This window comes from Mesoplodon mirus (genome assembly GCF_964341445.2).
Source record: "Mesoplodon mirus genome assembly, chromosome: 9".
NCBI lineage: Eukaryota > Metazoa > Chordata > Mammalia > Artiodactyla > Ziphiidae > Mesoplodon > Mesoplodon mirus.
The window spans coordinates 104297154-104322800 of NC_138985.1; the positions used below are offsets into that span (position 1 = coordinate 104297154).

General features: G+C 42.8%; 1 protein-coding gene across 3 annotated transcripts in view; it reads right to left on the bottom strand.

Moving 5' to 3' along the window:
- Positions 1-24610, bottom strand: part of TCAF1 (TRPM8 channel associated factor 1) — a 38715-nt gene extending 14105 nt beyond the window's left edge. For 2 of the 3 annotated variants that reach the window (XM_082631768.1, XM_082631769.1), the window contains exons 1-2: positions 24466-24610; positions 3881-4514 (exon numbers count right to left, since the gene is read on the bottom strand). In XM_082631768.1, coding sequence (XP_082487894.1) covers positions 3881-4514; positions 24466-24511 — 680 coding nt within the window. In that variant the 5' untranslated portion in view covers positions 24512-24610. Of the gene's footprint in view, positions 1-3880; positions 4515-12205; positions 12283-24465 lie in introns of those variants that run through there. The other variant, XM_082631770.1, reaches the window with a different exon arrangement.
- Between the last annotated feature and the right edge of the window lie 1037 nt (positions 24611-25647).

Consider the following 25647-nt stretch of genomic DNA (forward strand, 5'->3'; position numbering starts at 1 on the left):
TAAATTTGGCCTCCACTAAAATCTGTGCTTTTCCCAGTAGATATGAAATCTCTTACTAGAATCCTGAGTCTTGAAATGAGGCTGTGTTTATGACAATGGATCCAGTGTTTGTTCAAATGAAATACTTAATAGAAAGAAGGTGGAACTGGTTCTGCATTTAAAGTACAATAGCCATTGCCCTCAGATCTGGAGATACAGTGGAGACCTCCGAGGATAAGCGGATGGAAGATTAGAAATTGCTCAGGGAACAGAGTACAGGCGGTGTGGTCTTACAGACAACATGGTGGCTAGTGCTCTAAGTGCAGATCATGGTGCTTTCCAGGCGGGAAGTGAGGGCAGTGACTATGAGACTTGTGTCCTGATATCTGCAGGTATTCTCACCAGGCTAAAAGTAGATCATCTGGTTTTATTATTTAGGGTTTTATTTTTCCATCATAAAAGTAGTAACAACTTCTGATAAAAATTTGATTCATCTTGATAAGGCCTGTGGACAGTTTATTCTTAGAAGGTTCATCCTAATATCTTATTTAGAATTTTAGTAAGAAATGCACAAGTAGCAAGGTTAAAGCTATCTTAATTCACACTCGCATGTTCAAATGTGGGTTTAAAAATAAATAACAAGATATTTGGGCAGAGTAACTAAACTCACAGGGACTTTCAATGTGAACCTGACAGCCTGTGATGGAAATAATCTTCCTTCTTGAATTCTAATAGAAGCATGTTGGTGTCTAGTATTGCTGAAAATGCGCTGATGGTATGTTATACAGTATTACATAATTACAAGAAGACTAAAGAAAGATCCAAGTCTTCAACAGTAGGCAAATGATTAAATACATGAGGTATATACACTGGCATTTGCATAAAATGAATCAAGTATAATTTTAACGATTACATAGAATGAAAAAGTTTATGAGCAGAATTCAAAATAGCATGTATACTAAGATGACAAGGGAGCAAAATCATGAATGAGTGGGGAAAATAATGTCCAAAGGTGAAAAGAGAGTTGTATTGTGGGTTTACAATTTAATAATTTTAAAATGAAAATAGAAAATAAGAGACCCAGCAATGTTGAAAAGGTCATCTAAAAGAGTATCCAATGAAGAAGAAGAATCATTCAAAAGTACAGGTGGCCCATGAACAACATAGGTTTGAACTGTGCAGGTCCACTTCCACACAGGGTTTTTTCCCAATACTAACTACCGCAGTCCTGCACGTTTCGCAGCTGGTTGAATCTGAGGCTGTGGAACCGAAGATACAGGGGGCCGACTGCAAGTTATACCTAGATTTTCAGCTGTGTCGAGGGACGACCCAAACCCTCAAGTTGTTCAAGGGTCAACTGTGCTGGCAACACTGCATGTGCATGTGTGTACACACGTTTCAGAAATAGCAGAAAGGAAAGTGAAAAAGACGTGATCCATTAAGAGAGTTAGAATTTTAAAAATAGTGTTTGCTTATGAAATAAAAAAGCATTTGTGTGTCACAAAGATGTGGAAGATTTTAAATGTGATTTCTGAATTGCATGTGAAGCAAGGTAATGAAATATATGCCTTCTTAAAGAACTGGATAGGAAGTTTGAAAATTAAAGTTTATAACTGAAAATCATCTATTAGTATCCCACAATCAAGAGATCTACCTGTTACTGATATTTTGGGCTTTCTTCTTATGTAATATTTTTACACATAGCTATGTATATCTTTAACAAAATTGGGAACATATTGAACCACAATTAGTATCCTATTTTATTTCACTTAATAGTATCCCCAAAGAGCCTTCCCTTGTCCTTAAACATTCTTGGAAACATAATATGTTTAATGGTTAGTTAATAATCCATTGTATAGTGTTCTCTAATTTCTACTCTTCCCAGTAACAAATAATGCTGAATTGCAACCCTTATGCACGAATCTGATTATATCTCAGATTATTTATTTTTTAAAGTCCTATTTTAACAAATATATTTTCAACGGTTGAGATTTAATTTACATAAAGTAAAATCCACACAATTTAGGTTTATAATTAATGAATTTGAATAAATGTATAGTTTGGTAATGACCACAACCGGAGGTGGGAGAAAGACAGGTTGATGTTGACCTTTCAGCATTGTTTTCATTTTTTGAACTCTGTGATTATATTACTTTGTAGAAGGAAGGAAATAAGGGATGAGCAAGGGAGAGGGAAGGAGGGTTGGATGGAACACACATACTGGGTGCTTGAGAGCTAATATTAAGGAAACTGGGGTGAGGAGGAGAGGTTTTTCTTTTCTCTTTTTCCCTACTCATCTCAACCTATGCATAGGTATTTTTTAATGTAGATAAGAAATGTATATATGTGACACACACACAGACATATATTCTCTTGTACCTTTTCCGTCTCTTCATTTCATCTCAGCCAATTAACTTAGGAAATCATTGCTGCCATCTTCAATCCATCCACAAGTCAAAAAATGACCCTCATAACATATAAGTAATTCTATGATATACCTACCTGCACAAGCACAGAGTCAAGAGTTGCAATGCAGTCTTACCTAGTGAATAACCGATGCTAATAACCCATAATCTGCACAGGAGATTCTATGCACTTCCCTTATTAAGTCTGATTTTTCCTCCTGCGTTAGCCTTCAAGTTGATTTCCCACGTGCACGCATGCACACACACACACACTCACATGATTTAACCAAAAAGAAAAAAATTCAGATTCAGTGATAATGAGATGATATAGGCATAGCCAAAGAAAAAAGAGGTATGATTTTGATAGAGAAAAACATCTTTTAAGGCAACTAAAGGGGATTACGTTGTTAAGAAATAGAATTATGCCCAAGTTTTACCTTCCTGTTCCTCAGAATGAAGATCACTAGTAAGCTGAAGTTTGATCAACCTGATCAATCACTGTGCCTCTGAACAACTCTTTCCTCATTGCACATATGAGAATGGAGCTGTGGGGCGTTCCAGGAGTTCCATGCCAAGGAGAGGCCACAGCTCATCCCCTAAGCCTCTGTACTAACCCTGGTGTACCCTCCTCACTCAGTTCTACCTCATTCTGCTCCCACTGGACAGAAATACCAATGCTCTTTGCTCTAAGGATGCTGAGAGTTTTCATGCACAATACAGGGCGTGGCCTGGTGTGACTTTTCTACTTCTGGGACTACTCCAGCTTCTCATCTCTCTCTTCACCCATCCAATCATCCATCCAACACATGTTTACTGAGCACCTACTAACCTGCTCCATGTTCAACACCATATGAGGTGCTGGAGCACAATGTGAAGGGAACAGGCTGGGCAAGGCCCTCAAAGAACTTTCTGTGTAGCCTGTCTCGGAACCCATCAGCTGCCTCCTTCATCCTCCATCAGCAGGTCTTTTGCTTCCAGAGATAAAAATCATCTCTGACTCCTAGATTTAAGATCTAGCACATAGAACTTATACCATCTTTCTGCTATCTCAACTTCTAAATCCTCTAGTTTTTACTTCCATCCTAACCCGATCTGGCTGGACATTTCAAAACCTTTCGCACAGCTCTCTAGACTTTGTCTTACTGGACCCCTCATGTCCGTCTTCCTTTTCCTTACACTTCAGTTGCAGGCAACCTTCACCTGCCACCTTCCTGGATTAGTCATGTGAACCCTGGGATTCAGCAATATATTTTACTAAACAAGATGCTGGGGGACATAATGGTCACTAAGATGTTTCTCCCCTCAAAGAGCTAAGTGATCTGGGCAGGGATCCTGCCCCTCCTGCGCCTCAGGGTATTTTAATACTCTGGTTGATTTACGGCAAATCCACGTTGAGTGCCAAATTCTCTTCTGTTAGCCTGGGAGTAGCCTGAAGACAAGAACCACCTTCTGCTTTTTAACCTGGGACCAACTCCCCACTGGGGTAATGCACTCACCTCACTAAGACTGGGATCTTGGGCATCTTCTTAGAGACTTTAAAGAAACTCGTGTCCCCTTTATTGTCGGTGAAGTACACGCCGGCCACGCTAGTCACAAGGTTCCCAGGGAACGTGAACAGAACCCTTTCATCGTCGCCCTGGTTGGCCCAATCCCAGGCTTGGCCTCCGATCAGCAAGCCCCCTCCACGTTTCATGAACCTGACCAACTTTTCAGTCATGGTTTCGTTGTAGGCATCAATACAATAAACCCCCAGGGAGTCTTTCACTTCTGGTTCAACCTTTGCCTCTACACCAGAGCCCTCAAGGATTTTGGCCAGAGGTGCCAGGGATGGGTGTACACCAACCGGAGCCCCAGGGGAAGAGCAAAGCCAGCCCACTGCATTGAGGAGAAAAGGAGTGAGCTGGGCCTCCACCAGGTAGTCCTCGTGGGACACCACCACCAGGCGGCCTCGGCCATAGGAAGAGGCAGCAATGAGGACCTGGCCCATGTCATTCACCATCACTGGGAAGGAGGCCTCTCCAATTAGAAGCAGTTCACATGGGATGGCATCTTCGGGGACATCCCAGCTTGTCACTCCATTCATAAGGGCCTCAAAGGCAGCAGACGGAGTCGCCATGGCTGGATCGGCTTCTGCAGAGAAGAAAGCAAAGACTCAGCCTGGTGAAGAATGGATAAACAAACAAACAAGCCAAGAGTTCACTCCTCCACTAGATGGGGCAATTCTTCCCATTAAGCAGATGAGACCGACACTGTGAACAGACTCAAGCACTCATCAGGGTCGTGTCTCCCAATCCAGGAGGCCCTGTTGTGCCCTGTCAGCTAACATTCTCATGGTCAGACTAAACAAGCTCGACATTTTGCATCACAGAAGGAAGCAAACAGAAGTGAAGAATTCGGGCAGACTTGCGTCTCCAAAGACATATATTTACAAGTCTCCAAAGACATATATTTAAGTACTAATTCCCAGCACCTGTGAGAGTGATCTTACTTGGAAATAGGGTCTTTGCAGATGTAACCAAGTTAAGGTGTGGTCACACTGGATTTGAGTGGGCTCTAACCTAATGACTAGTGTCCTGGTAAGAAGAGGATATTTGGACACAGACACAGGTACACAGGGGAGAGACACACAGGCTACGAGAACATGTGGGCAGAGACTGGGGTGATGTCTCTATGAGCCCGAGGAATGCCAAGGATTGCTGGCCCACACCAGAAGGCAGGAGAGAGGCAGGGAACACATTCTCCTTCAGAACTTCCAGAAAGAACCAAACCTGTCAACACTTGGATTTCACACTTCTAAGCCTCCAGAACTGTTAGAGCAGGGGTCCCCAACCCCTGGGCCGTGGACCATTACTGGTCTGCAGCCTGTAAGGAACTGAGCCGCACAGCAGGAGGTGAGCGGCGGTGAAGCTTCATCTCCCGCTCCCCATCGCTCCCCATCTCTCCAATCACCGCCTGAACCATCCCCGCCACCCCCGCCGCCTGTCCGTGGAAAAATTGTCTTCCACGAAACCGGTCCCTGGTGCCAAAAAGGCTGGGGACCGTTGTGTTAGAGAATACATTTCTGTTGTTGTAAGCTACCCAGTTTGTGGTACTTTGCTGTGGTAACCAGTGGAAACCAACGCAGTGGTGTAGCACGCTATCTCCCCACCACCACTCCTCCCCATTCGGCTTCCACACTGATCGTATTAATCTCAGCTTGGGGCCAGAATTTCAGTCTGAAAAGTCTGGGTCCTCATAGAGGGTTCTTTGGTCACAGTCATAGGCTGGGTAAGAGGAAAGCAGAAGTCCTCTGGCTTGAGTCCAGGTCCCAGACAATCAGAAGCAGAGGTAACAATTTATGAACTTACGGTAGATTCTCACTTGCACCTGGACATAGCAGAGAAAGGTGCGCATGTCTGTGGATGCGTACTCACAAAAGGCCTCTGCTTCTTCACCACGAGCTCCCGGCTTAAGGTCTCTCTGCAGTCTGAACTGCTCTATATGCACTTCACTGAAGCACTTCCCTCAAGGACAGACGTGTTTAACAGTCAGGACATCCAGGCCTCACTGACCACTCGGTGGGTCTGGACAATGCTGCTCTCCTGGTCCTTGAGGCTATTACCACCTCTAACCTTATGGCCTGAGCCAACCTCATCATGTGTAACCTCTCAAACCACTTCATTCCTATCCTTCTCTTCCCTCTTCTGAAAATGTTTATCTCTGGCCCTTACTGCTTTTTTCCCTGTGAAAGAATATGCTCACTCAAGGTATTACAGCAAAGCAATTATGAGCTTAGGCTCTGGAGTTAGGCTGAACTTAGCTTCCTCGTTCATTAAGTAGGGATAATACTATCTACCACATAGGATTGTTCTGAAGATTAAAGGAGTAGCATAGGTTAAGTGCCTTTCCATTATGTATTATATATGGATCTATAGATATGTAGATACATATACGTGTTCAATTATTATATATATATCTTTGCTTAAAATTACTAGGTTAAGAATAAGCTATTTAAGTATGTGCAAGATAGGGAATTATTATAAAGTGAAAACAAATCTAACCTAATGTTAGATTTTACCACCACTGGATTAAGCATTTATTGACTCTGATTTTACAGGTTTCATATTTTGGAGCCAGTACTAATACTGATGATTATTTAGTTCTCAAGGATTTCTATGGGCCCTTGGCAGAGGCCTTCTCTGTGCCTTCCCCAGGCCACAGATGCAAAGGCCCTGGTCCTGACATAAGTAATAAACTCAAGACCCTTACTGAAAGCACACTCTGCCATTTGTAACTGTCTCTAAAACTAAAAAGTCTTAAATTTATTCTTTTCCCTCCAAGTTAGCTCCTCTTGGGTAAAAACATAAGCTCGAGGTCCCTAGTTGTTAAAGAGGGTAACCTCCACCCCAGAGAACTACTGAGAAGATACAATCAGTAGACAGTTGGTTAATAAGAATCTGTCACGTCCCTGGCTCCTCCTGGGGTCCACAAATAGCCAGGACAGCAAACGGCAAGGAGTCACAGTTGTGTCCCTCCTCTCTTCTGATCCATATCCAGCTGGTCACAGTGTCGTTCGTCCTTCATGGTTTCCAGTCACACTGCCGTTAACCTAGTTTGGGTCCTCAGTGATTCATTCCTGGACTAAATGGACCCAGCTTCTAAGTCACCAGCATCTGTTCTCGCCTTTATTCTTCTACAGCCACTGATTGTATTATTTCCCAGAAAAGAACCGCCCAGAGCTTCGCCTTTGCCCACAGGGGAAAATCTGAGCTTCCTCTTGGGGTTTAAGGCCTCCAGGGCTGGCTGCTTCTTACTTTCCAGCATATCTCTTGCAGCTTCCAGAATACTTGGCCTTCTTGGACATGCCCTGCTTTCATTTTAGATTCTCTTTACATTCTCTTTCTTCCTGTTCCCTCTCCCACATCTTTCAAGCCACTGAAATCCTACCTTTCTAAGAGAAAATATTCACAGAAAAGGAAACTTAATTAATCTATGAAAATAGGCTCAATATCACTAATCAGGCAATTTAAATACAATGTACGTTGCCCATAAGATCGTCCAGAAAGAAGGGGGCAAAAAAGAAATAGGAAGAGGAGGAGGAGGAAGAGGAGGAGAGGAAGGTAAAGATAATAATGTCCAATGTCCCAAGGCTATGCAAACACTAGCACAATCTGTTAGAAGGACTGAGAATCTGAAAGCAATCTGACAGTGGCAACTCAGTTTCAAAGGTGTGCCCATCTTAAGATGAGCAAGCCTACTAATAACCTGTCTTACAAAAATAAGAACAGCAGTATTAAAGATACATGCACAAGGATGGTCACTGCCAAACAAAACTACAAATGGAGATAGATAAGTGAAAACCTAGACAGGGAGATAAGACAGATGACAAACAATATTTCCTAGAACCATTTTTGACTGCCGTGGGTACAGGATCTCTAACCCAAAGTCACAGCTACCCAACTTCCATGTATTCCCCGGATACGCCATGGCACCGAACCTGAGACCCTGGGGCACAGCCCCCAGGCGGCCACCCATACACATGCTGTAAACAACTGCCATGCTGCCCCCGGCGTTGATTCTCCAAACACACCTAGAGCAGGGAACTCGTAGTTGTGTCTCACTAGCTGTACTCTGAGCTAGTTCATGGGAGAAGAAATATCTGTAGAGAAGTGACAAAGGGATGGACAGGTGGCCTGGAGATTTGAAAAGTAGGGGACAAGGGAGAAGAGGGGTGCTTTTTCTTTTTATTTATTTTTATTTTTTTTTCTGCTTTATAACACATTTAATCAGTTATACATATACATATGTCCCCATATCTCTTCCCTTTTGCGTCTCCCTCCCACCCTCCCTATCCCACCCCTCCAGGCGGTCACAAAGCACCGAGCTGATCTCCCCTATCTCCCCGAGCTGATCTCCCCTGATCTCCCCGTGCTATGCAGCTGCTTCCCACTAGCTATCTACCTTACGTTTGGTAGTGTATATATGTCCATGCCGCTCTTTCGCTTTGTCACAGCTTACCCTTCCCCCTCCCCATATCCTCAAGTCCATTCTCTAGTAGGTCTGTGTCTTTATTCCTGTCTTACTCCTATGTTCTTCATGACATTTTTTTTCCTTAAATTCCACATATATGTGTCAGCATACAGTATTTGTCTTTCTCTTTCTGACTTACTTCACTCTGTATGACAGACTCTAGGTCCATCCACCTCATTACAAATTTCGTTTCTTTTTATGGCTGAGTAATATTCCATTGTATACATGTGCCACATCTTCTTTATCCATTCATCCGATGATGGACATTTAGGTTGTTTCCATCTCCGGGCTATTGTAAATAGGGCTGCTATGAACATTTTGGTACATGTCTCTTTTTGAATCATGGTGTTCTCAGGGTATATGCCCAGTAGTGGGATTGCTGGGTCATATGGTAGTTCTATTTGTACTTTTTTAAGGAACCTCCATACTGTTCTCCATAGTGGCTGTGCCAATTCACATTCCCACCAGCAGTGCAAGAGTGTTCCCTTTTTTCCACACGAGGGGTGCTTTTTCTGCTGAGTCTCCCACCTGGTTCCTGGGCTTGACGGGTGGCCTGAGGTGAGTGGGGTTTGGGTGGAACCACCTGAGCGCCCTTCTCTCTGCCGGTTTTCCTTGTTCCTGCACCGTGAGTGAGGCTGCCCTGTCAGCCTTAGTCTGACAGCAAGGCTCTGAGTGTGGCAAGACAAGCTTTGAGAAGGAGACTGCTTGAGAAAAGCATGGTAATCTGTATTAGAGTATCACGAGGCTTTTATAAAGAACAGTGTTAGATCTAGTTTTCTTCTACCTAGAAGAACGCCCTAGATGTATCTGAAGTGACACTTTCAAACTGCTATAATATGTAGGACAAGAGCCCACCTTTGTATGGATGGAGCTCCTAACAGCAGTAGCAGTAATTTCAGTGGTAGTGACGACAGTACGGTGCTTACCAGGTTGCAGGCATCAGTGTAAGCGCTTTACAGACATTATTTAATCCTGACGATAAGCCGATGAGGTATGTACTGTCACTATCCCCATTTTAAAAATGTGCAAGACCAAAAAACAAACAAAACAAAAAACCAGATGGCCAGAGAATTTGTTACTCGCTTAAGTCACACAGGTGGTAAGTGGATCCTTCATTCAAACCCAGGAAATCTAGCACTGATACATAAGCCTGTTACTAGGATTTTATATAAACAGGATACTATGGAGGCCACATTTCAACAAGCTAACACTGACTGCGTAGGAAAGGAAGAGGTGACCAGTATTCTTTCTCTTTATATAAGTCTGCACAACCATCCTTTGAATTGTTGCATATATTTCTATTACAATTAAAAATAGCACAGGTTGGGCCTCCCTGGTGGCGCAGTGGTTGAGAGTCCGCCTGCCGATGCAGGGGACACGGGTTCGTGCCCCAGTCCGGGAAGATCCCACATGACGCGGAGCTGCTGGGCCCGTGAGCCATGGCCGCTGAGCCTGCGCGTCCGGAGCCTGTGCTCCGCAACGGGAGAGGCCACAGCAGTGAGAGGCCCGCGTACCGCAAAAAGGAAAAAGAAAAAAAAGCACAGGTAATATAGATTCAATCAAGTAAACACATTAAATGATTGAATATATACATGACTGGATTCATCAACTGATCCTATCTCACTCATTTTAAAATGTCTTCCTTCATCTCCCAAGTTGTGCATTTGTCCACCAGTAAATGTGAATTCCTCCTCTGTGGAGGTTCCCTGAACTTTGTAGCTGGCTCTGTCCCCACTTTAACCAGCTATCAATGACTCCCACACTTGATTTTTCAACCAAATGCTTCTTCTTTGTGCCTGAACCCCTGTTTGCCCTCCTAGCTTGGTGAGCACAGATGGACATAGCCTGGGGTAATCTCTTATTTCTCCCCTTAAGTTCTTCATCCTTGGTTCTCCTTCTGTGGATCCTGCTTTCTCTCCCCAGGCCCACTAACTAATGGAACCCAAGGCACTTCGGGAGTAGAAGGCACCTCAGGCACGACCTGTAACTCAGGGAGAGAGCTTTACAGATCCCTTACCCCTTCCACAAAGAGGCCCCATGGTACCTAAACGGGGTCTCCCTTTAAGAGACGAATCTAGAAGGGAAAAAGGGTAGTGGGCCTGCCTTGGATATGGCACGACATCCTGCACTGTAGCTTGGTTTGAAATCCCCAAAGTAGAGTAAGTATCTGAGGTCAGGGGACGTGTTTTATAAATCTGGATTCCCCACAAGAATGAGGAGGTGCTCCACGGATGGACGACTGAATCATGGATGTGGATGTTAGGGCAAACCTGGGATCAATTCTTCAGCCTATAGCTACTCGGGCCTTGAAAAATGATCCATATCACAGACACCCAATCCTATAGGTCTTCTCGTCTTCATGCAGTTTTTTCCACGAACGCTTTATTTTTCCTTATACGTCCAGTATCTTTTCCAGTGTCCACCATCTTCTGTTAATAGTAGCCAAAATTGGGGTGGGTTCATACCAGCCCAATCTTATTTATTTTTCACTTAAAATGGTTTAATTCATACATTTAAAAGAATATGTAATGCATATGGAAGAATATGGATGGTAAAATAATAAAACAATTTAAAAATTAAACAAACTTCCATACACCAATCACCCAGATTAAAAAACAGACCGTTACTAACATCTTTGAAGGCCCTCTTGTGGCCCTCCAGAATCAATTCCTCCCCCCATCCCCATAAAAATACGCATGATTCAGAACTTTGCTTTTTCTATTCCTCTGGTTTAATCTTGATGCGCTCCCTTCTTAATTCCTAACTTCCCCCTGGGCTCTCTGTCTTTCTCTCACTCATATTTGCTCACTTTTCTCACTAGGTAAATCCCAGGAAGATAGCATAATGTAGGAGTATGAGCCCATGAGTGAGACTTGAGTTAAAAAAAAAAAAAAAAAAAAAGCCAGGTGTTGCCTCTTCCTCGCTGTTGATCATCCGGCTTCAGAGGGTGTCCTATCAAATGGACAATGTGGGAGAGGGCCGGCCTTGACTCCAAGGGGCTGTCAGGACTAAGTGCTGGTGGGGGATCCCCCTCCCTCCTTTCCTCTCCAGGCCCTCACCAGGCCAGACTTTCCTCCCCAGGCCCAGAGCCAGTCTGCAAAGAGCATGTCGGTGACGTCAGAGGAGCGGAGAGGGGGCTGAGGTGGGGGGAAGCAGCAGAGGGAGGGGTGAGAGGAGGGAAGACAGCGGAAAAGCTTGCGTGCGTTGGCAGGGAATTCTCCAGGCCCGCTGGCACGGAGGTCTGGGTGGGTTGGAGGTACACAGACCATCGGCCCCTCTTAGACACACACACACATCCCCTAGTCTCCGTGGGGGCAATGCAAGTGGGCGAGGGATCTCAGTCCCAGAGAGTGTTTGCAAAGATCGAAGGGCAGTAGGACAGAAGTGATGCTCTATCACCAGCTCCCTGTGCGCCCCTGAGCAAGCCCTGACACCTCCCTGGGCTACGGTAGTCTCACCCGAGAAAGCTGCGCATTAGATGCTGTTTCTCTAGGCCGTGTTTGTGCGTAACTCGACAACACAAAGCAATTAAACAAACAGAGGTTAGAACCCCAAGAGGAGGAGCAATGCGGCGGGAGCGATGCAGAGTCGGAGAACACAGAACAGTCTCTCAAAGGAAGGCGGACACAACAGCGAGGGACTGTGCCCCTATCTGGGAACCGGCAACCCTGCCACTCGCCGGGGCCCGCAGGTCCGCCCGCGCCCCCCTCGCGCCCCCTCGGCCTCCGGCACCGCCCTCTCCCTACCCGAGCTCAGTCCACGGCCACCCGCCCCTGGTCCAGCCTGCGGGGCATTCGGAGAGGGCCACTCACCAGGTTGCCCTGCAACTTCCAAGGCGGCAGCTGGAAGAAGGAGGGCTGGGGCCAGAGGGAGACGCAAGGTTCTGCGGGGAAGGGGCGTCCCTGCAAGCGGCGCAGGGCGAGCGAGCTGGGCGGAGACGGAGCGGGGGTGGGGGTGGGGTTCCGGACTAGTCTCCTCCTCCCCGCTTCCTCCTGGGCGGGACCGCGACCCCAAGGGGCGGCGCTTGGCAGGGGACAGCACTTCTTTGTGTCGCCGGCCCTGTCGGCTCGGCATTGCGGTGGCCCCCATTCTGGCAGTGGGGACGGCCGTCTAATTCAAGACAAAACTTCTCTGACTAGTCATTAGTAAAGGAAATGGCTGAACAAACCATAGGACACAGCCTACAGACTATTATTCAATTCTAAGGAAGAGGTTAGATCTCCATTTCGTTGGAGGAATGTACTTGACATATTGCCTAGGGGAAAATAAAAATTGTAGAAATTGTTGAATATGCTTTCATTTTTCTAATAAAAAGCATCCCTCCATATATTTGTATTATGGTGGGTGAAAGGATAGCTGCACCTCTACTCTACCTGCTAATACCGTTTAACTTGAGGAACAGCGCAGGGCAACCTTTATATAGCGCTGCATTATCTGCACTGTTGTTTGTGTTGTTTCGTAAATTAAGAATATAGTATATTTCAAGCAAACAATAGGTGGCTCAAACCTATTCTTCTGTGTACTTTTCAAATCCTCTTTCTTTCCTAAAGTCCTTTCTGATGACCAGTTGACGGATGCTCCTCCCTTCTCTGAATTGCAAGTTCCTACTTTGTGTGGTGATTTCACCTAGCTCAGGTGCTACGGTAGTATAATGTAGGATAATGGTTAGGAACTCAGACTGTTACCAGATAACCTGGATTCAGATCTTAGTGCTATACGTTACGGGCTGAGTGACTGTGCACAAGTTACTTAATTCCTCTGTTCCTCAGATTAAGCTGGTGAGCGAATACAAAGTTCTTAGATCAATGTCTGGCATGTACAGTAAGACTGTATGACTGCTTGTTAAATAAAATAAATATTCCGGTCATCCTAAGATTTAATAAATATGTTTCAGGAAAATGCATACTTTTTCATCTTGACTAGGATTTTGGTCCAAACCCAAGTCATATTTCCTTTCTCCATCTCCCTTCAATCCTCTTTCCCCAAATTGAATCATATGAACAATAATTCAATAGAAGCATGTGGGCAGGTGAGCTCACTGGCAGGGTTTACATAGAGGAAATGCCAAGAACAGAAATCAAGAGGACCTGAATTCAGGATCCTGCCCGGTGAAGGAGTTATGGTGAAGATGTCTTTTATCTTCTCCAGGGGTCAGGGTCCTCTTCTAAACAAAGAGGGCTGGTGACTTGCTTGCTAAGACCCTTTTGGGTCTGAAATGCCAAGACTAGTAGCACCAAGGTAAAACCTGAAACACTGTTTCATGAAAAATTTAAAATTCAAAACAAAAATGCATATCCTGCATATATAAAAATAAAAAATAGGACAAAAATATACATGGGAGGGATACAACCTAACTTACCTCTCAGGATGGTGGCATGAGACTTGGTGGAGAAAAGGTTTTAAATGTCAGATTTTGTTTCTTAAAAAGGAGGAGACACACAGAGGGAGAGAGGGGGAGTGACGTTGAGAGAGAAAGAGGGAGCTGAAGGAAAGGTGATAAAATGTCAACACCTGATAAATCTGTTATATTATTTTCTGTACTTATCTGTAGCTTTGACAGATTTTATTATGAAAAATGTTTAGAAAGGGAAAGAATGCATTAGACTTTTGATGGTTACCTTCCTGGAGGAGAAGAAATAAAGAACTAAAGAAATAAAAGCCAGAGTGGTAGAAAAAAAAAGCAGAGCCAGAAACAGACATGGAGAAACCTCAGGGAATCCTCTTTGAGAGACATCTGCCTCCTTAGGCCCAATTGGTCTCAGACCCAAAACCCGACCACTTTCTCAGTCCCGCTGGGCCCACTCCCCTGGGCCCACTCCCCTGGGACCCTGGCCGCGTCCCTCCCTCTCCCAGCCCGGCCGCAGGGAACTCAGTTGGTGCTCCGTAGCCTGCTCTGGTCCCAGAAACCACCTTTGTACAAGACTCACCCGTAGTCCAGCAATATGCACACCCACTACTTCAAAGGGGGAAGGGACTCCTCTGCAGAGACGTGACAGGGAGAAGGAGCACACAGCCCGGGATTTGAAAATTGGTGGAGGTGGTGGTGGACGCTGCGGGTAGAGGTGAGCGGCGGCGGGGGTGGGGGAGGGAGAAGGCGGCCGTCCCGGGAGCTGATTGGCTGACGCAGCGGTGGGGGCGGAGCCTCGCCGGCAGCTCCCAAACCGCAGAGGCCCCGCTTTGTGTCAGTTTCTGCGCGCAGATGCCCCCAGCAAATCCAGGACGGAGAACCCCCGCCCCCGCCCCGGCAGTGCTGCAGGGCAGTTTGCGGAAAAAGAAATCCGTGAGACTATTTACGAGCAAACGAGTTGGTGGATAGTGATAGTTCTTTATATAAAATAATACAACTATTTCTAAGGATGTGTTAAATCTACATATATTTGCCAGGAGTTTGGCTATATTTATTTATTTATTTACTTATTTTTACCACAGCTATTAAAGGTGTTTATTTTTTTATTATTTTTTTACACCTATTGGAGTATAATTGCTTTACAATGGTGTGTTAGTTTCTGCTTTATAACAAAGTGAATCAGTTATACGTATACATATGTTCCCATATCCCTTCCCTCTTGCGTCTCCCTCCCTCCCACCCTCCCTATCCCACCCCTCTAGGTGGTCACAAAGCACCGAGCTGATCTCCCTGTGCTATGCGGCTGCTTCCCACTAGCTATCTATTTTACGTTTGGTAGTGTATATAATGTCCATGCCTCTCTCTCACTTTGTCACAGCTTACCCTTCCCCCTCCCCATATCCTCAAGTCCATTCTCTAGTAGGTCTGTGTCTTTATTCCTGTCTTACTATACATATATTTTTTAATAAACATTTAACGTGGTAGGTAAGACGGAGATTTTGCATTTTTGTACATATAAATTTAAAAATATTTTTATCTGCTTATATAAACACGAAGTTTATGGAAGACATACATCAAACTATAAGAATCGGACAATAAAGAGAAGATTACTTGTATTTTTTCTTCTCACACCTCATTAACGTTTCAACGGTAATATATATTATTTTGTGATAAAAATAGATAGATTTAATCAACTAAGAATAGATAAAATATCCTTGCTCAAGCAGCCGGTAGTGACCCTTCTATAAATATGATTTCTCCCTGTGTATGGGTTTCTTGAATTTCGTTCCTAGTCCTGACTCATTTTAATCAAGAAAGAGTGGGATGCAACGCTTGACTTTTGAGCCAGGATCTGGCTTTATGCCTGACCACATATTGTCTTGAACCAGGTGTCTGCTCATTTAGCTTGGTGAGCTCAACATTAGAAACCAGGGTGAAAACCACAGCCCCTTTTTACGGCTGGCCCCAAAGGCCTACAAGATCTGTGGGACCTCTGTATACTGTCCTGTTTCCTCACCCCTCACCCATCACCACCCTGGTCCCTATACACCGGGTACCTAAGGAGAAGATGTCCCCAGACCAAACTATCCTCAGGAAGAGACAATTTTAATGCTTTCTCCCCTAGCACAAAACAGTGTCCAGGCTGGACCTTCCAAAGGAATGTGGATTCAAGATAAAGTGGATAGAGTACCACACCTTGTACTACTTCAGGGTTTCATTACAACTCCCCAAACTAGAGCAAGCACAAGCCAAGAACTCTTTCATTCTTTTCCAGATTCTCCACTTAATGTGGCCGTAAACAGGTGCTCCATGATGTCCAACTGATGGTTGAATGGACAAGACAGATGATTGTGGGGTGAGGAAAGCAATCCTAGGATCACTCCTATATGAAACAAATAGGACCGTGACATAGAAAACTGACCAAATTACAGATTTTCTGTATTGTAAGTTTTCTCCTCATCTTCGTGCTCTTTTAATTTTCTCCCTTAGGCCTTTTGTTTTCTGTGTCTCCCAAAATTTCAACTGGTTCTATCCTCTCTTTCTCTGTTTCAGACTCTACCTTACTAGCTCAATTATAAATCCTGTATCCTCTCTTTTTTTTTTTCTTGCGGTACACGGGCCTCTCACTGTTGTGGCCTCTCCCGTTGCTGTGCTCCGGAGGCGCAGGCTCAGCGGCCATGGCTCACGGGCCCAGCCGCTCCGAGGCATGTGGGATCTTCCCGAACCGGGGCACGAACCCGTGTCCCCTGCATCGGCAGACGGACCTTCAACCACTGCACCACCAGGGAAGCCCCCTGTATCCTTTCTTATTTCTACTTCCCCTAGAGGTTCTGTTTTACTTTCCAATTTCTGCCCTGAGTAATAGAGACTGCCATGAAATCCTGAAAGCACTGAAATAAGTTTTGAGATATTAAGTTCTGTAGATACTCAGCAACATAGGAATGAATGAAGAAGTTATTAACAGTCCATACGACAAAATGTTATGCAGTTTTTAAGAAGATGAGCTCAAGTCAAACCTTGAGGAATGCTCTCAACATATATTTTCAGTGAAAAATTAATGATCCTACTTTTGTATGTTTCTGTTTATCTAACAGGAAAAATAAGGATATATTTGGCTACCTCAGGAAGTGGGAAGGGTTGACCAGTAATTTTTTCTTTAGATATTTTGTATTTTTAAAATGTTACAAAAATTATTTTGAAATCAAAAATAAGACTATTCAGTAATACCACTCTTAAGTATATATCCAACAGAAATGCATACACATGTCACCAAAAGACATGTACTAGAATGTTCAAAGCAGCACCACCCTTAATAGTCTGGAAGTGACCCAAAAGCTACCCTCACTGCTTTCTCATCCCTAGCGCCACCGCAGCACTACCTTCTTTAAACTACTTTTTATTTTTTGGCTGCACCGAGGCATGTGGGATCTTAGCTCCCCCACCAGGGATGGAAGCTGCGTTCCCTGCATTGGAAGCACAGTCTTAACCACTGGACTGCCAGGGAAGTCCCCTACTTTCTATTATAAGAGTCTTCAATGTTACTTTCAGACCCACAAATATTGAGAATTTATTACCAAAAGGTCTGCTTTAACAGAAATTCTAAAGGATATATCTCAAGAAGAAATAAAATAATCTTAGATAAATAATCTGAGATGTAAGACAAAATGGTGAGAGACTTCCAATTCTGTCATTGAGAAAATACCTTGTTTAGAACAATGCTTCCACTAAAAACAGCAATAAAAGTTGGATAAAATGTAGGAAACAAGGGAAGACTTTGAAGAGCAAACAATGTAAGCAGGATGAGAGAAGCTACAATCCTGAGGGAAGGAAAACACAGGACATGAACTGCTCATTCCCTGTGGCTTCTTTTAGGGCATTTTCCAGTTCACAATGCAGGATAACTGAGGCCAAGCAGGAAGTGTCAGCCTTACTGTTTCAAGATTACCAAACCAGTTAAAACTCAAAGGAGTGAAATTTCAGACAAGAAGAAATCTCAGAGAAGTGAATCTAAAAATCTATGTACAAATTCCCCTTAAGTCAATGGCTGACTCCTAAACTATGCATGCATAGGGAGAGACCCAAAAAACTTGCAGAAAATAATGGCTAAAATGCCAATCAATTGAGCAGTCATTTCAGTAGCTGTACTATTATGGAAATATGGAGGTCAAGTCCCACCAAAGTAACTGATTTTTATCAACACTATCCGCTTTCAGTTGAGACATGAGAAAAACCATGGCATATGAATAAAAATAATGCCTGAGAAGTAAGGTCTATGCTCTTGGATAAAGGAAAAACCTGAAAGGGACCAGTTCTAAGAAAGCTTAAAGCTTATCTCTGATAGTATTAAAGTAATCTTCTGGTACTTTATCTGTCCCCCACACCAGAAAAATCCTCTTTGATAAACACTAACATCAACCAGAGCTTTCTGATTTTTCATTCATGATGTCCTGCATCCAATCAAAAATTTAGAAGGAGGCTTAAAAATAAGGATGAATTATCAAGAACTCAAGAAGAACAACAAAAAATAGAAACAGACAAGTGGTTCAGACATTTGAATTCTTAGACAGGGATTGATTTTAAAATAACAGTGATTAATGTGTTCAAAAATAACAGAAACAGGCTGGAGAATTCCAGTATAGAATTAAAACATAAAATATTAAAATGGAAATTTTAGAAATAAAATATAATCCTTGAAATCAGGAATTCAATAGTTGGTTGTAATACCATATTAGACACAAATGACCAAAGAATTGATAAGCTGCAACAAGAATCAGTAGAAAGTATCTAAAAGTAACACACAGAGGAAAGAAAGGATGCATAAGGAGATGAAAGGATACAGTAAAACTATAATAAGAATTATGAGACATAGTAAAACGTCTTGACATATGTGTAATTAGACTCCCAGAAGAAGAGGAGAGACAGTGAAACAGGAGCAATATGCTAATAATTAATGATTGAAAATTCTCAAGAGATGAAAAACATCAAAACTCAAATTAAAAAAAAAAAACCCTCGGGCTTCTCTGGTGGCACAGTGGTTGAGAGTCCGCCTGCCGATGCAGGGGACGCGGGTTCGTGTCCCGGTCCGGGAAGATCCCACATGCCGCGGAGCAGCTGGGCCCGTGAGCCATGGCTGCTGAGCCTGCATGTCCGGAGCCTGTGCTCCGCAACGGGAGAGGCCACAGCAGAGAGAGGCCCACGTACCACAAAAAACAAACAAACAAACAAAAAAACCCTCCTCATTCCCTAAGCAGAATAAATACAAAGAAAACTACACCTAGGCACATTATAGTCAAATGCTAAGAAACAAATTCAGAGAGGAAATCTAAAAGTCAGCGAGAAATAAAGGATACTTTCCATTTAGAGGAACAATAATACATCTGACTTTTCAAAAGAAAATGATAGAAACCAGAACACAGTGGTATTGGTTAAAAAAAAAAAAAAAAGACAATCTGCCAACCTAAAACTCTATGCACAACAAAAATATCCCTCAAAAAATGAAGGCAAAATAAAGACAATTTTAGATAAAAGCTGAGAGAATCTGCTAGCATTACAGTATAAAAAGCAGTACTTCAAAATTAAGAAAAATGATCCCAGATGGGAGTACATAACTATAGGAAGGAATTGAGAATACTGGAAACTGGAAAGAGTAAATACCTGGGCAAATATCAATATTGATATTTAAATAAACAAATACGTCTTGTGGGATATAAAAGCATAATAAGCATACAATAACAATAGCACAGCTGCAAGATGGGGGTTAATGAAGATAAATGATTTTAAATTTATTGCATTGTTTGAGCCTTACCCATACCCTGACACCAAAGTCAGACAAGGAGACTATAAGAAAGGAAATTACAGACCAACATCCCTGATGAATATAGATTTAAAAATCCTCAACAAAACATTACCAAAGTGAATTCAACAGTACATTAAAAAAATCATACACCATGATCAGGTGGGATTTATTCCAGGGATGCAAGGATGGTTCAACATCTGCAAATCAATAAATGTGCTACCACATTAACAAAATGAAGGATAAAATCATCTCAGCAGATGCAGAAAAAGCATTTGACAAAATACAACTCCCTTCCATGACGAAAAATTGTCAACAAATTGGATATAGAAGGAATGTATCTCAACATAATAAAGGCCACATATGGCAAGCCTACAGTTAACATCACACTCAAGAGTGAAGGCTGAAAGCTTCTCCTCTAGGATCAGGGACAAGACAAGGGGTCCCCCTTTCACTTTTTTTCAACATAGTACTGGAATTTCTAGCCAGAGCAATGAGGCAAGAAAAAAAAATGCCATCCAAAATGGAAAGAAAGAAGTTAAATTGTCTTTGTTTGCAGATATCTCTGTTTGCAGATGACTAACTTCTTTTATTAAGCTTTTCTATATATAAATTTGCAGACAATTCAACATTATTACTTCTTCCAATCCATGAACAGAGTATCTTTTAATTTGTGTCTTCAGTTACTTTCATCAATATTTTACAGTTTTCAGTGTACAGGTCTTTTACCTTCTTGGTTAAATTGGTTCCTAAGTATTTATTGTTTTTGATGCTATTGTAAATGGGATTCTTGTTTTAAATTTCACTTTCAGGAAATTGCTAAATTGCTGTTAGTGTATAGAAACACAACTGATTTTTGTAAGTTGACTTTACATCCTGTAACCATACATTCAACTGATCTCTGACAAATGTGCAAAGCACACACAATGGGGAAAGGACAGTGTCTTCAATAAATGGTGTTGGAATAACTGGATATCCACATGCAGAAAAATGAAAATGAATTCTTCCCTCATACCATATACAAAAAGCAATTCAAAATGCATTAAATACTTAAACGTAAGATCTGAAACTGTAAAGCTACTAGAAGAAAACACTGGAAAAAAGCTTAACATTGGGCTGGGAAATAAATTTCTAGATATGACCCCAAAAACACATGCAATAAAAGCAAAAATAAACAAGTGGGGCTATATCAAACTAAAGTGTCTGCACAGGGAAGGAAATAGCAGAGTAAAGGGACAACCCATAGAATGGGAGAAAATACTTACAAACCATATATCCAATAAGGAGTTAATAATATCTAAAATATATGAGGAACTCAAACAACTCAATAGCAAGAAAACAAATAATCCAATTAAAAATAAGCAAAGGACCTGAATAGATATTTCGCAAAAGAAGATATACAAATGGCCAACAGGTATATGGGAAAGTACTCAAATCCACTAATCATCATGGAGATGCAAATCTAAACCACAAGATATCACTTCACACCTGTTAGAAGGGCTAATATCAAAAAGAGAAAAAATAGCAAGTGTTGGTGAGGATGTGGAGAAAAGGAAACCCTTGCACGTTGTTGATGTGAAGGTAACTGGTACAGTCATTATAGCAAACAGTATAAAGATTCATCAAAAAATTAAAATTAGAACTACCATATTATCTAACAATCCTAGTTCTGGGTATATATTCAAAGGACATGAAATCAGTAACTGGAAATAATATCTGCACTGCCATGTTCACTGCAGCATTATTCACAGTAGCCAAGATATGGAAACAACCTAAGTGACTAACAAATGGATTAATGAATAAAGAAATTGTGGCATATATACACAATGGAATTTATTTAGCCATTAAAAAGAAGGAACTCCTGCCATTTGTGACAACATGGATGAACCTCAAGGCATTATGCTAAGTTTTGAAATAATTCAGAAAGAGAAAGACAAATACTGTACAACTTCACTTATATGTGGAATCTAAAAAAGTTGAACTTATAGAAGCAGAGAGTAGCATGGTCGTTACTAGGAGTTGGGGAGAGGCTGGAAATGGGGAAATATTGAGCAAAGGTTACAAAGTTTCAGATATGCAGGCTGAATAAGTTCTGGAGCGCTAATGTATAGCACAATGACTGTCGTTAACAATATTGTATTATATACTTGAAATTTGCTAAGATAGTGTATCTCAATTGTCCTCACCAAAAAATGGTAACTATGCAAGGTGATAAATATGTTAATTAGCTTGACTGTGGTAATCATTTCACAATGTTTACATATATCTAAACATCACATTGTACACCTTAGATATATGCAAGTTTTATTTCTCAATTATACTTCAATAAATGTTATGAGTTATGTGTGCTATACTACTAGATTACTGCTAAAACATTTGACCTAAAACATTAGAACATGTAACTTCCAAATAAGAGAAGGAGTAAAATGGGGAATAAAAGAGAAAAAAGAAAGAGTGGTTAGGAATGAAAGAGACAGATAAAGCAGAAAAAATTAAAAGCAAATATAAGATGGTAAAAATAAATCCAATTGTATTACTAATCACAGTAAATATAACTGGATTAAATTATTCAATGATAAGTTATAACTGTCTAACAAAAAATTTTAAAACCTAGGATTTAAAAAATACATATAAGTTTATGACATATATGTTTTTTTATGTACTGGTATCTCATTGTGGTTTTTATTTATTTAAAAAATTTTTAGTTTACATTGGACTATAGTTGATTTACAGTGTTGTGTTAGTTTCAGGTGTACAGCAAAGTGATTCAGTTATACATATACATATACCTATTCTTTTTCAAATTATTTTCCCATTTAGGTTATTACAGAATATTGAGCAGAGTTCCCTGTGCTATACAGTAGGTCCTTGTTGCTTATCTATTTGAAATACAGTAGTGTGTATATGTCAATCCCAAACTCCCAATCTATCCCTCCCCACAATCTTTCCCCATAAATTTGTTTTCTGAGAGTCTGTTCTGTTTTGTAAATATTTTCATTTGTATCTTTTTTTTTAGATTCCACATATAAGCAGCATGTACAAGATAGTTAGAGGACATTATTTGTTAATATCCCGGGTAGTAGGCAGCCCTTAAAATGGCCCCCAATAATCGCTGCCTCCAGATATTCATGGTCTTGTTTAACCCCATTCCTCTGAGTGTGGACTGGAACTGGTGACTCACTTCTAACGCACAGAAGACAGCAAAAATAATGGGATGTCACTTTTGAGATTAAGTTACAAAAAGTCTCTGGCTTTTGTCTTTCTCTGTCTCTGGAAGCCTTCACTCTGGTGGAAGCAAGCTGCCATGCTGTATAAGCAAGCTGCCATGCTTGCTTATACAGAGGCCCATGTGGCAAAGACGTGATGTGTTCAACCAAAGCCAGTGAGGCCAAGAGGCCTGCCAACAGTCATGCGAGTGAGCCTGAAAGGGGGTCCCTCCACCCAGCCTTTAAATGACTGTAGCCCTAGCCAATACCTTGCTTAGAGCCTGAGAAAGACACTGAGTCAGACTCCCAGCAAAGCTCCTCCTGGATTCTTGACCCACTGAAACTGTGAGATAATATGCTTTTTGTTTGTTTTGTTTTAAGCTGCTAAGTGTTGGAGTAATTTGCTACACAGCAATAGATAACTAATATAAACCCCAAAGGAGCAACAAACAACAAATGTAGAATGAATGAATTATAGTAGACTCAAGCCATAAACAGTGAAAATGAAGGAATCATCAACGGGCGTGAACCTCAAAAACTTAATACGTAGGGTACAATGCCATTAATACTAAAGTAAAAAATAGGGAAAGCCAACACATATATATGTTTTTGGAATACACACACAAATGGTAAAATTCTAAAGGAAAGCAAAGGCATGATTAATACAAAAAATCAGGATAGATGTTCTCTCTCAGGGAAGGGAGAAGGATGGGCATGACCTAGGATACAAAGGGGCTTCTAGGGTACTGCTATGTCCTATTTCCTGACCTAGGAGATGGTCAGGCACTCACTTTATTAGCGTATATACCTTTTATTAATAAATTTTAAAAAATCAAATCAAAGAAAAAAAGAAAGTACTGAAGTGAAGTCAATTCACAAATAAATATTTTGGGGTACAGAAGGATGGATGGATGGATGGATGGTCATCTAGCCATACGTTCTGTCCTTTATGTCTAGTTAGACCTGCACGTCCTCCAAGAAGTTTCCATGATTATCTGATTCGTAAATTTTTTTCTCCTACACATAAGGCCTTCTCCCTCCATTTCGGGTTGAGCCAAGTCAGTGGCCAGCTCGGGTCTGTTTACCTGGGAACTGTTCAATCCAACCCTGACTGCCTCAGGCCAAAGGCACTGCAGATTGAAGAGTCCGCCCGACGCCCCGCACCCACTCTCCCGCACCTTGCCCCTCACTCCCCCACCGCAGACACACTCAGAGCCGGAGGACGCGTAAAGCACTTGGGGAGGAAAGCACTTTCACCCTTCGGGCTCTGCAGAAGCAAGCCACCCCCAAAGAATTCAAGAGCAAGTCCCTGGGAGGTGAAATGACATCGCCTCCACGGTTCCTTTCAGCTGAAATCTCGACGGCTCCCTGCGGAGCACAAAAAAGCACAAGAAAACAGGGGGTCCCGCGCCTCCAGACCAGCAAGGGTGAGTAACAACGAAGCAAGAAGGGAACAGAGATGGAGCTGCCGGGAGACACCAGACAAGGAGCCGAGAAATAAACAGCAAGCAATCCTCTGTGGCACTCACCTTGCTGCCTCCCCTTGGGTACCTCAGAGGCCCCACGGCAGCCCTCACGCCTCCCGGACCCCACACAAACGCACGTCCCGGGCATGCGCATTGCCCACGTCGCACGTCTCCCCGCCCGGCCACCCGCGCTCCGGACCGTGGCCTGTGTCACCGCCAGGCCTCTCCTGTCCAGAACCCACCGCGGGCCCACACTCACCCTTAGCCCCTCTATTCCCTGCAGCGCGGGTTGGGGCAGAGAACATCGGCTAGGAGGGGGCGGCAGCGGTTCCCAACGGGCAGGAGCTCCTCAGGCGAAAAAGAACTGCGCAGCTGACTGAGGACTGGGATGTAGAAAGGATGGCGGTTGGGGGTGGCTAAGAGGGGGGCGGTCCCGGGATCTGATTGGTGGCCGCGCTGGTGGGGGCGGAGCCTGGCCGGCCGCCCCAATCGCAGAGGCCCCGCTTTGTGTCAGTTTTTGCACGAAGATGCAGCCTTAAATCCCGGATGCAGACGGGAGTGCAGGAGGGCAATTTATCGAAAAAGGAATCCGTCAGACTATGAACAAGTGAACGGTTGAAAATAGTAATATATTTTCATATAGTATAATGCACAATTATTTCCAAGGACGAGTTAAGTCTATGGGTCCTAGACATATTTTGAATTAAAAGAATGAAGTTGCCTTAAAATGGAGGGTTTGGTTACATGCTTATATAAGAAGAAAACAATCTCATGGTGCTTATATAGGGCGAAGGGCTAAGAATGAAGAAGTTGGCTATTGATACGTATCTTCATAACCACTGAATTTTAAAAAAAAATCACATGTATTGTTTTATAAACCAAATAAAACAGGAAGGTGTTAAAATCTTTTGCTGACCAACAAATAGTGACAGATATTGGGTGTGCGGGAGAAACAGAAAGGTATAGCTGTTGAAAGCCTGGACTCTGAAGCCACTGCCACATCTTCTACTTACCAGCTTGGGGAGTGCATTCCTTTCCTATGGGTGCCCTAACAAGTGACCACGAACTTGGTGCCTTGAAACATCACATTTGCTATCTTGCAGCTCTGTAGGTCAGAAGTCCAGCGAGTGAGCATGTCACTGGGTACATCAGGGTGTAAGCAGGGCTCCCAGTTCCTTCTGGAGGCTCTAGGGGAGAATCCATTTCCTTGCCTTTTCCAGCTTCAAGAGGCTGCCCGAATTCTTTGGCTTGGGCCCCTTGCTCCATCTTCAAAGCCAACAATCTCATCCCTTGGATCTCTGTTTCTGTCATCACATCCCATTCTCCGCTTCTCCTCTTTCATTTGTTTCTGAGTGAGTTTGACCTGTTAGTTCCTTTGTGTCCTGGACCCAGCAGGCCTCCCTCAGTTCTAAATCTACTGCCCTTTTTTTTTTTTTTTTTT